This window comes from Hemiscyllium ocellatum, chromosome 13 (genome assembly GCF_020745735.1).
Source record: "Hemiscyllium ocellatum isolate sHemOce1 chromosome 13, sHemOce1.pat.X.cur, whole genome shotgun sequence".
NCBI lineage: Eukaryota > Metazoa > Chordata > Chondrichthyes > Orectolobiformes > Hemiscylliidae > Hemiscyllium > Hemiscyllium ocellatum.
In genome coordinates this window covers 31754249-31766971 of record NC_083413.1, presented here as the reverse complement: position 1 = coordinate 31766971, position 12723 = coordinate 31754249, and the positions used below count along the sequence as shown (strand labels likewise).

General features: G+C 41.8%; 1 protein-coding gene across 1 annotated transcript in view; it reads left to right on the top strand.

Annotated features, from left to right (window-relative positions):
- LOC132821729 (fibrillin-1-like) overlaps positions 1–4718 on the top strand; it is a gene marked incomplete at its 5' end in the record, with an annotated part of 55951 nt that extends 51233 nt beyond the window's left edge. Inside the window, 2 exons of the mRNA XM_060834437.1 lie at positions 1788–1904; positions 3234–4718. Of these exons, the coding sequence (XP_060690420.1) occupies positions 1788–1904; positions 3234–3256 (140 nt within the window). The remainder of the gene's footprint in view (positions 1–1787; positions 1905–3233) is intronic.
- Positions 4719–12723: the final 8005 nt, after the last annotated feature.

The following is a 12723-nucleotide window of genomic DNA, read 5'->3' as shown; positions in this document are numbered from 1 at the left end:
TCAATGAGCCCAAGCTTCAAATTGACAAGGGAACCTCAGCTGCCAAAGGATAGCCTGGCTATCCAAAAGCAATGCACTGAGAATGGACTTGCCCTTACCTGGTCAAATCAGTCCAGTCCGGGTTCCAGACTCCAGGGACTCCAATGGCATATTTCTGTGAAGGTGGTTAGTAATTTAAAGGACCAGTTGCATGTGGAAGCTGTGCACACATGAACCATGGACCAGCCCCTGTGAAAATAAGAGAGGGACTTGTGAGTCCCTACCAAATTCCAGCATTGTTGCCAATGATAAGGATGCTCGAGGCTAGAGTTATCACAACCACAGAAGAAGCTTATTCAGCACATCATGTCCATTTGCTGTTTTTATTACAGGGTTCTAATATGTTTTTTGCTGTCATTTATACAAAGATAACCAGACTTACATTCACCATGATGACCATTACGTTTTGTACAGTGTTGTAATACCTTGTCTTCAATCTAGCTCATGGTCAGAGAACTAAAATACTTGAAATCAACATCCTGACAAAAGTTTGCCTCAGTCATTAACAGGGACCCAGTAGATGTGTTGTATCTAGATTTCCAAAAGGCATTTGACAAGGTGCTGCACAAAAGGCTGCTGCATAAGATAAAGATGCAAGGTGTTGTGGGCAATGTATTAACATGGATAGAGGATTGGTTAACTAACAGGAAGCAATGAGTGGAGATAAATGAGTGCTTTTCTGGTTGGCAATCAGTAACTAGTGGTGTGCCTCAGGGATTCATGTTGGAACTGCAATCATTCACAATTTAGATGATTTGGAATTGGGGACCATGTGTAGTGTGTCAAAGTTTGCAGATGGCACTGAGATGAGTGGTGGATCAAAGTGCAGATGACTGTGAAACTTTGCAAAGGGACATAGATAGTTAAAGTGAGTGGGAAAAGTTCTGGCAGACAGAATACTGTGTTAATAAATGTGCAGTCATCCATTTTGGTAGGAATAACAGTAAAAAGGATTATTACGTGAATGGTAAAAAGTTGCAGCATGCTGCTACACAGAGGGACCTGGGTGTCCTTGTGCATGAATCATAGAGAGTTGGTCTGTAGCTACAACATGTAATTAAGAAGACAAATGGAATTTTATCCTTCATTGCTAAAGGGATTGAGTTTAAAAGCAGAGAGGTTATGTTGCAGCTGTACAGGGTGTTGGTGAGGCCACATCTGGAGTTCTGTGTATAATTTTGTTCTCTTTACTTGAGAAAGTAAAGTGTGTTGGCACTAAGGGGTTGCAGAGGAGGTTCACTAGGTTGATTCTGGAATTGAAGTGGGTGGCTTTTGAGGAGAGACTGAGTAGACTGGAATTCAATGGAATTCAGAAAAATGAGGGGATATCTTATAGAAACACATGAAATTATGAAGTGAATAGATAAGATAGAAGTAGAGCGGATGTTTCCACTGGTGGGTGAAACTAGGACAAGGGGGCATAACCTCAAAATTAAGGGAGGAAGATTTAGGACTGAATTGAGAAGGAAATTCTTTATCCAGGAGGTTGTGAACTTATGGAATTCCCTGCCCAGTGAAGTAGTTGAGGCTTCCTCAGTAAATGTTGCTAAAACTAAGATAGATAATTTTTTGAACAGTATAGGAATTAAGTGTTACGTTGAGAGGACAGGTGATTGGAGCTGAGGCCACTAAAAGATCAGCCTTGATTTTATTGAATGGTGGAGCAGGCTTGAGGGCCAGCTGGCCTACCCCTGCTTCTAGTTCTTATGTTCTTATGTATTATTAATCTCTTTTCATATTATTTGCAGCACAACGCAAAGTAATCTTAAGGTTTACCGTCGTCAGTGAGGATGTGGATTTAACTAATCAACAAGTAAGAGAAAACGTTCTTCAAAATCTTCAGGTTTTAGCCCATAACAAAACAGGTATGTCATAGAAAGTACTCATGAAATGTGTATTTCTGTATTATTAAAAAAAACAACTCAATAACTGAGTGATTGAGTGCTTTATGAAAATATATTTTACTTCACCTTATGTTGGGAATGGCATTCTGCCTAGATTTAATGCAAATTCCTGGGGACTACAGAGAATAACCACAACATTCAAGGAGAGTGTTTTTATTACAGAAAAGGATCGCTTTTAAGATGTATCATTTTTTACTTTATATTTAATAAGAACAATTTAGAAACAGCACAGAAGAAGCTCATTAAACATATACTGTGTGTCTTGGAGGGGGAGTGGTTGTTAACACTGGGGAAACTGCCACTATTGAAGTTGATGATACCTCTTCCCCACTTTTGATTGTGGGAGGATGCTGGGTAGCTTGCTTATCATTGCACCAACTGACATCCTCAAATTAGTCAATTCATAGTCAGTTAAGGGCTTTCTCCCTCAGCAGCTGGTATTACACCACTGGCAGCATGTGCCCAAGCCTCATAGGACCTGGTGGACTATTGATGACCCAGAGAATGCAGGTGCCAACTGCTTGTGCAACCTAAACAAAGGCCTACTCCCCACCATGGTGCTATCTCAATGCTTCTGGAATGTCATGCCTCAGGGCAACCAGGGGATATATCACGATGTTTAGCTGTGATAATAAAGTGGTAATCATTCCAGTTGCCAATGCATTGAACAGAACATATTGCTGTGATTAGGGAGACTGAAAACTGTCTCTGTAACTAAGAACTCATGCTTAAACATCACCTTCAGCGTTAGAGCTTGTAAGGAGAACGTAAGGACCGCAGATGCTGGCAATCAGAGTCGAGAGTTTGGTGCTGGAAAAGCACAGCAGGTCAGGCAGCATTTGAGGAGCAGGAGTATCAACGTTTCAGGCATAAGCCCTTAGAATTTGTAATCCTGCTTTTTCCTGATGACCACTTCCTATGCCAAGTGATCTGTACCAACTCTTGCATTGAAGTCATCAATGATGATTAAATTGTTTGACTAGACGCACATGGGCTTTAAAATACCTAAAGGACCAATTGTCAGCTCACAAATAGAGGGGGCCCTGCCCAACAGATCATCATGCCAACCAATCAGAAGTGTGGCAATCAATGAATTATTACTATAATCAAAGGGGTTCCTTTCCTATAATCTTTGCTATCTAAACTGTTTATATCAAATGAGTAGATAAATGTACTATGTATATTTTCTGATTGATTAATACCAATGGAACTTTTAATTTACATTGTATAAAATTACATTTCCAATAGAGTTATATTGCACTCATGGTGTTATGTTGAATTTCTTTTCAGCAATGACAGAAAGGAAGAGATGAGTGAAATCTGCAATTTATGCCGTATTTTACCACATCGCACTTTGAACCACAGCGATGTGATCACAAGTGGGAAAAGAATGTTTCATTATTGTATTATTGAACTTAAGTTTTACAGTTGACTCCTCTAAGATCTCTACCATCTCTGCTTAAGTTATTGCTGATTATTAATATAATTGGGAATTCCATTCAACCACATTAACATTTCCATAGTTAGACACTTTAACAACTTAAAGCAGGGCGTATTGTTAAATAAAACTAATACCAGAATATTTAAAAGCTGTGATAAGTAATGTTAGTACAGCTACTCAGGAAGACTTGTAAATGCATTGTCAAATTATTTTATTGTAAAATTGTTATTATAGATCGGTGAGTCGTTTTTATTTTCAATTTATTTGAAACCAAACTGATTAGATGATAGGAATTGAAATGCCTTTTTCTATAATCTTGCTGAAAGTGCTTTTGCCTCTGTTTCATTGGTAGATACACTTATTAATCTTCATATATCACTTTTAATTTTTAAAAAATTCCCCAAGGCCCTTCACCGAGGAATTAGCAAACAAATATAATACCAAGCCACATAACCAGATGTTACGGCAGATGACCAAAAACAGCGATGTTTTAAGGAGTGTTTCAAAGGAGGAAAGAGTAATAGACTTTTCAAGAGAGAATTTCCAGAGTTTCAGACCAAGGTAACATGGCACTCAATGGTGCAGCAATTAAAGTCGGGGATGGTTAAGAGAATGAGAGGAGTGTTATAAATCAATCAGGGCGTCCTTGTCTTCCATAGTCCTTTACCTCATACTTTGGTATCAGTGACACAAAGCACAACCAAGATGGCAGTTTCCACAGAGTGTGGTTACTCTTTATTAGCAAACCAAATCGTAGCATATGCACATAAAAACATAAATTGCTGGAAAACCTCACCACTTCTGACAATATCTATAGAGAGAAAACAGAGTTAATGTTTCAGGTCCAGTGACTCTTCTTCAGAACCTTCTGTAAGTTCATTTCTGAGTTCAATTACAAGACAAATTATAGAGACATATACTAAAATGCTTTTCATCATGACTTGACAGAATTATACAGAAAACATCCTACGCCACAAAAATAACATCAGAATGATAAAATGCCTTACAGTGCAGCTAACCTGGAAGTTTGTAGATAGAGGTGATTGGAGAGATAGGTCCAGAAGAGAGATTTCAAAATAAGCATGAGAGCTGTAAAATTGAGGTATAGTTTAATCAGGAGACAATGTAGGCTATTGAGCACTACTGGTGCTGATGGATGGAATTTGATGCAAATTATGATATCAACAATAGAGTTTTGGACAACCTCCAGGTTAGAATGTAACAGACCAGACAAAAACGTGTTGGAATACTCAAATGTACTATCTATATTTTCTGATTGATTAATATCAGTGGAAATTTCAATGTATATTGTATAAAATTGCATTTATAATCGAGTTATATTGCACTCGTGGTGTTATGTTGAATTTCTTTTCATGGCTGAGGGTCTAAATAGCAAATGAGCAGTTGCAGTGGCAAATATAGGTGATGTTACAGAGGTAGGAAGAGGCTATCTTGGTAATGGGACAGATCCATGATATAAAAGTACATCTCAGGGTTTAAATGTACCAAATTTGCAAACAATCAGGTTCTGTCACAGAGTATTGCAAGGGAGCCTTTGACCAGGAAACAGTTTTGTGGTGCAGACCAAAAGCAATTCCTACAATGGTTCCAAGAATAAATTGGGGAAATGTTCTACTCCTGTACTTCTGAATGTAGGAGAACCAGTCTGACCAGGTAGAGTGGAGAGTCGAGAGAGGTGCTAATAAGTTAAAGCTGAGTGTCTTTAACAATTATGTGGAAAGTGACATTATGTTTTTGAAGATATTGTCAAGGGACACCGAGAATGTGGAGAAGGTCCAAGTAGAGAAAGGCTCACCATATCAGTTAACATGGAAGCCAGTTAGGAAAATTGATTATTTAGCAGTTTTGGAATAGGATCAAAAACAGGATGTGTGTTTTCTGGACAAGGATAATTTAGCAAGGGCCTATGGAGAGATAGGAGAGAAATCAAAGAAAGGAACAAGTTCAGAGCCAGGCCAGTGGGGAGCCTTAGAGCAAGTTTGGCTCAGTGGGCTAAAGTAATGAGAGAAGTGACAGAGGCAACTGATTGATGATCTTAAAATTAGTATTAAAGAAATCCGCGGTGATCTTGCATTGGTTCTTGGAGTTAACATTCACTTGCTAATACTTGGACTGTTTAAACTCTAGGCCAAAGCATATATATGACACAGGTTTTAAATTTGATTTTCTAAAAATATTGTAAAATCAGTTCACAAAGGCTTTAATAGTAATCATCACAGTCTATTTGTTGATATCAGAGATAATTTCTTGAATTAACACTTGCATTGAGGATTTATATTGGCAACTTGCTTGTGTGATATATGATTGAAATTTCAAGATGTACTCCAAATATTGAAAATTGTGAATATGATCAGAAAATTACCCCAACTTAAAAATGTATATGATTCCAAACTATAAAAATAAATGGCCAAATGTTGGGCATCCAAGATGATCTCATGATTATTAGTCAAATGGTATTGAATTCTCCATGCTATAGTTTTGTGAATGATTGTACTAGACCCATCTGTAACAGGATCTCTAGCACTGGGTGACAATTGTTCTGGAGGGTATTGAGCAAGGATTCTGAGCATTTCTCTGGGACCACCACTAGTACGTGATGATATTGAGGGAGGGCAGCTGGAGCAATCAAATTGATTTTCATTAGAAAGAAATAATGTCTTTGGCGGTGGTGGGGAAATGGCTGCTAGGAAGGAGAGCAGGCAATGTAGGAATTCCTCAGTCCAAAGTGCCACAAGCAGCCATTCCAAGTACATAGTATAAATAATATCTTGTTTATTCTTAATTTCCCTTTGTGTTTGTAATGAAATGACCTGATGCCAATGAAATAAAGAATCCCTACTTCATTAACTTTTGGTCATCTCTGTGTTCAAATCGCATATTTCATATGCAACCAGTAATTGTCAAAACATTTCTTGTGAAGTAAAAGAGATGTAGATGAAGGTAAAGGTGAGTTAACATGGGGTGGAGGTAAAGGGGACAGTCAGGCTTAGAAGGAATTAAAAGAAATGTACATGTCCAGGTTGTAGAATAAAATACAACTGAGAGAAAAACATTTTGACTATAATTTTGTGGATGATGTAGAGCATGAATAGATAGCACAGAGGAACTGTAGCAGACTAATACAAGGCTTCAAGTTATGCAATTGCGATGTGATTTTAATTTAAAACATTGTAACAAGCTTGTGTATAGGAACATTGGGAATAGGAAGATTCCACATTCACCTTCTCTCGCTATGTCCTATCCCACTGACAGGATAGACCTATTAGAGTAGCAGCAAGGTGGTATGGAGACAAGAGGGGTTAACCTTGGGAGTCCTCAATGCTGATTCTGGACCTACGAAATTTCAAGATATCAGCTCAAACATGGAAACAAACACTAGCTGTAGATTACCACTTAATGTCCACTAATGTTCCTCTCACCTATCAGCTGATGAATCAGTACTGCTCCATATTGGACACTGTTTTGAAGAAACATAGAGGGTGTAATTCAGTGGCCATCATAAAGAGTGGTGTGATAGCACCTCTACTGACCTGGTTGGCTGTGTCCTAATGGACATAACTGCTACTGTCGTTGGTGAGGGGTTAACAAAATGAGAAAAAAACTTCTTTGCATTCACTAATCTACCCATTATGGATGCATCTGTACATGACAAAATTGGTAGAGGTGACCACCACATAGCCACATGTGGAGACATAGTCCACCTTCATATAGTGTATTCTGTCATGATTCACTGAGGTAGTGCGTTATTAAGGAATACTTTGCAATTGTGATGGCTGACTGCAGTCGGTTTGCAGAGGCATAAATCATTGCATTGAGGGTATTTTGGTGAACCGGAAGGGACCCAGGGAATCCCCCTCCTACCGTAAATCCAAACCCAAATTGTGCTTGTGATACACTTGCATGGATTCTATTAAGTGATGTAAAGCAAAGATTTTCAGAGATTAAGCAAAACTGGGAGAAAGAAATCTCTAAACTCCATCATGGTCATTCAAAAAAAAATCATTACAACAAAATCTCTTCACAATAACCCAATGCTAGCTTTTTTTTTCTGATTTCTAAGTTAAAATGAAAATTTCTCATTGATGATTGTTGTATGAAACTATAAATTGTGCTGAGCACATCACAGATAATGTCACCTCTTGACTCAAGTTAGAATCTCTTTACACAATTCCATAAAGAACCTCTGCAGTCTCATTTCGACCTGAAATGTTTAAGGTGAGTTTATCATTATTCATCGAATTTTATGAGTATTACGCTGGTACCAATTCTGTCAAATGTTACTAATACTGTGGAACAAAAGAAGAAAAAAATGTGAAATTCTGTGGTGCCCTGTTGAAGTGCAAAGAAATGCATTATCTGCAACATGCTAGCATCTTTGTAAACATGGTGAATCAATTTATTATATATTCAGTCCCTTTCTTGTTGCAGAATACAGTTTGTTTTAAAGGATTGAAATAAAACTATTTGATGAATTTTAATGAATATATAAAAATACTTTTGAATATGTAGGACTGGGTTTTACTGATCTTTACCTCCACACCACGACACTTCCTCTCTCCCAGGAATGTGTTAAGGCATTAAATCCAACAGCTGCCCTAATGGCTGCTTACTGATATGTCCAACATGTCCAAAGGGATCAGTGGTAGAACAGGGTGGCTGATCACCCTTTGAATCTATTTAGGAGAAAGTGATGACTACAGATGCTGGAGATCAGAGCTGAAAATGTGTTGCTGGAAAAGCGCAGCAGGTCTGGCAGCATCCAAGGAGCAGGAAAACCGACGTTTCGGGCATGAGCCCTTCTTCAGCAATGAGGAAAGTGTGCCAAGCAGGCTAAGATAAAAGGTAGAAAGGAGGGACTTGGGGGAGGGGCATTGGAAATGTGATAGGTGGAAGGAGGTCAAGGTGAGGGTGATAGGCTGGAGTGGGGGCGGGGGCGGAGAGATCAGGAAGAAGATTGCAGGTCAGGAAGGTGGTGCTGAGTTTGAGGGTTGGGACTGAGAAAAGGTGGGGGGAGGGGAAATGAGGAAACTGGAGAAATCTGAGTTCATCCCTTGTGGTTGGAGGGTTCCTAGGCGGAAGATGAGGCGCTCTTCCTCTAGCCGTTGTGTTGCTATGGTCTGGCGATGGAGGAGTCCAAGGACCTGCATGTCCTTGGTGGAGTGGGAGGGGGCGTTGAAGTGTTGAGCCACGGGATGGTTGGGTTGGTTGGTCCAGGTGTCCCAGAGGTGTTCTCTGAAATGTTCCACAAGTAGGCGGCCTGTCTCCCCAATATAGAAGAGGCTACTTCAGGTGCAGCGGATGCAGTAAATGATGTGTGTGGAGGTGCAGGTGAATTTGTGGCGGATATGGAAGGATCCCTTGGGGCCTTGGAGGGAAATAAAGGGGGAGGTGTGGGCGCAAGTTTTGCATTTCTTGCGGTTGCAGGAGAAGATGCCGGGAGTGGAGGTTGGGTTGGTGGGGGGTGTGGATCTGACGAGGGAGTCAAGGAGGGAGTGGTCTTTCTGGAATGCTGATAGGGGACGGGAGGGAAATATATCCCTGGTGGTGGGGTCCGTTTGGAGGTGGCGGAAATGACGAAGGATGATACGATGTATATGGAAGTTGGTGGGGTGGTAGGTGAGGACCAGTAGGTGAGGACCAGTGGAGGGGCGGGTCTCAAGGGCGGAAGAGTGGAAAGTGGAGGAAATGCGGTGGAGAGCATCGTCGATCACATCTGGGGGAATTGCGGTCTTTGAAGAAGGAGGCCATCTGGTTTGTTTGGTATTGGAACTGGTCCTCCTGGAGACGAAGGAATTGGGAATATGGGATGGCGTTTTTACAGGGGGCAGAGTGGGAGGAGGTGTAGTCTAGGTAGCTGTGGGAGTTGGAGGGTTATTGTAAATGTCCGTGCTGATTCGGTCGCCCGAGATAGAAATGGAGAGGTCTAGGAAGGGGAGGGAGGAGTCTGAGATGTCCAGGTAAATTTGAGGTTGGGTGGAAGGTGTTGGTAAAGTGGATGAACTGTTCAACCTCCTCATGGGAGCATGAGGCAGCGTTGATACAGTCATCGATGTAGCAGAGGAAAAGGTGGGGGGTGGTACCAGTGTAGCTGTGGAAGATGGACTGTTCCACATATCCTACGAAGAGGCAGGCATAGCTGGGGCCCATGCGGGTGCCCATGGTAACTCCTTTAGTTTGGAGGAAGTGGGAGGATTGGAAAGAGAAGTTGTTCAGGGTGAGGACCAGATTAGTCTGTCGAAGGAGGGTGTCAGTGGAAGGGTACAGGTTGATATGGCGGGAAAGGAAGAAGAGGAGGGCTTTGAGTCTTTCGTGATGGGGATTGGAGGTGTACAGGGACTGGATGTCCATGGTGAAGATAAGGCGTTGGGGACCGGGGAAGCGAAAATCATGGAGGAGGTGGAGGGCAAGGGTGGTGTCCCGAACGTAGGCGGGGAATTCTTGGACTAAGGAGGACAGGACTGTGTCAAGGTATGCAGAGATGAGTTCGGTGGGGCAAGAGCAGGCTGAGACAATGGGTCAGCCGGGGCAGTCAGGTTTGTGGATTTTCAGCAGGAGGTAGAAACGGGCAGTGCGGGGTTGTGGGACTATGAGGTTGGAGGCAGTGGATGGGAGATCCCCTGAGGTGATGAGGTCTGGGAGATGATGGTTTGGTGGTGGGAGGTGGGGTCATAAACTGACCGACTCCCACAGCTACCTGGACTACACCTCCTCCCACCCTGCCTCTGTAAAAACGCCATCCCATATTCCCAATTCCTTCGTCTCCGCCGCATCTGTTCCCAAGAGGACCAGTTCCAATACCAAACAACCCAGATGGCCTCCTTCTTCAAAGACCACAATTCCCCCAGATGTGATCGACGATGCTCTCCACCGCATTTCCTCCACTTTCCGCTCTTCCACCCTTGAGACGCGCCCCTCCAGGACAGAACCCCACTGGTCCTCACCTACCACACCACCAACTTCCATATACATTGTATCATCCTTCGTCATTTCCGCCACCTCCAAACGGACCCCACCACCAGGGATATATTTCCCTTCCCTCCCCTATCAGCATTCCAAAAAGACCACTCCCTCCTTGACTCCCTCGTCAGATCCACACCCCCCACCAACCCAACCTCCACTCCCAGCATCTTCTCCTGCAACCGCACGAAATGCAAAACTTGCGCCCACACCTCCCCCTTTATTTCCCTCCAAGGCCCCAAGGGATCCTTCCATATCCAATATTCAGTATAGGATTTGGGACAAAATGTTGCAGCATTTAGAATAAGTGGTTGCACCAATGCTCTGCATAGCTGCAACATTTTGTCCCAAATGCTACACTGCATATAGTACACCCTGCAGCTGGTGCCACTACTGAAGCCTGGACCCAACTCATGGCAGCATCTCCTGCCACCTGATGCCTGTATCCAGATTAGAGCACCCTGAGGCCTAGATCAACTAAAGGGCGCTTCTAAGGCTCAGAATTGGCTCACTGAACAAACCCGCCCATTCCCCCCCACCAAAATGCTGTACTGATCTGGGTCCCAGACCAACAGAAATCACTGTGACACACTCAGCACAGTCAATAAGCAGTGGCAGGTGGGAGTGAGAAAAAGCCTCTGTTTGGAGAAGCAGTTCCTCATCAATTACTTTCTCTCTCTCTCTCACACAGGAATGGCTTTGCTCTGGCTGGTCACAACCTGAAAGAGGGATGATGCTCCCTGAGCCTGGATCTACCCTGAAGGCATAGATCCCAATGTTCAGCAATGTTTATAGCACATTCCTCTGGGACCGGTCTAATTATTGTGTGTGTGTCTGCATGTGTGTGTGTGTGTGTGTGTGTGTGTGTGGAGGAGGGGGGGGCGTGGTTATGGTGGAGGGGTATAGTGGTTGTGGAAGTAGGGAGAGGGCTTGGCTAAAATTTACCTGTGTTAATTTAAAAATTCTTATACAAAATACTTTAAACATGCTGATTTTCACCTTTATATGGGGCACTGTTAGATGTAGATCTATAAGGTGGGAAAAGGAATTACTATTTATTACTTGTAAGTAGACTACATCTACAGGTAAGAAAGTATAAAACATTGGCATATAATACTACAAATTAAAACACAGATGGACAAATAAGTGATGAAACAGGGTATGGGCGAAACAAAGCTGGAGACAGCTCAGTGGTTTCTTTTCACAGGGTGCTGCGATGATCCTTATTGTATTTATGCTGGTCAGAATGTTGCCACTCATTCGTTTTTCTCCAAATGCTTCAACTGGTTCATAATAAACTCAACAAGGCTGGTTCACTTATAAAAATATTTCTGACTTATCAGTTGAAAATCACAGTTTACAACAACTGCTGACGGAAAGACAGACTGGTTTTCTTCAGATTTAAAATAGGTTTTGACTGCGGAGAACAGAAAGACAGCTCCAGTCCTGGTGGAGATCAAAACTCTCTCTTTAACTTGTTTTGAGCTTCAAGCTGTTCAGTTAGGTGGATTAGCCATGGAAAATGCAGGGTTACAAGGACAAGGTGGGAGTGAGTGGCATGCTCTTTGGAGGGTTGGTGTGGACTTGGTGGGCTGAATGGCCTGTTTCCACATTGTAGGGACTCTATTATTGCATGATTCTATGATTACCTGAAAACAAATCAAACAGTTGTTGGCAAGCAAAGGACTTTTGTCATCAATAGCTGGTCACTACTCCAAAGACTAATCAACTTCTTATCACCAACCAGGATTTCATCCGAATACAGAACCCTTCTGTGCAACAACATCAATTACTGCTTATTCAAACAAAGATTTACATGACACTTGCCTTAGTATCTGGTTGCTTGCTTTTCAAAGCAATCAGCACCATTTCAAACCCTGTTTTTTTTAAAACTGTTCTTCCTTGTTTCAGTTTACAATTTTAAAAAGCACTAAACTAAAAAGACACCGTCTTTACAGTATCTGGGGTCATGCTAATTTCCAATTAAAATATGGAATTTTTGGGACATGTTTGTGAAGTAGTGGTTTAAATTTTACCAATCCAAGTAAACCAATAATTTTTAAAAAGATACAGAAGCAAAGGTAGCAATAAAGAGGTGATAATGACAGTGCATAGAGAGATTATAGGGAGATGAGGAGCTGTGAATGACCAAGGCTGAAGCCAGTGCTATGTGACAAAATATGTGGGGGATGGGGGGACGGGTGAATCAGAGACAAAATGGAAAACAGGGGAGAAGGGTAGCAAAGGGGGAAGAGGAGAGGAAAAAGGTGATGAGAGAGTGGGGAGCGAGAGAAAGAGAGACAATCAAGAAATAAGAGGTACAGAACAGTGAAAAAAATATTTAAAAAGATAAATAAAATA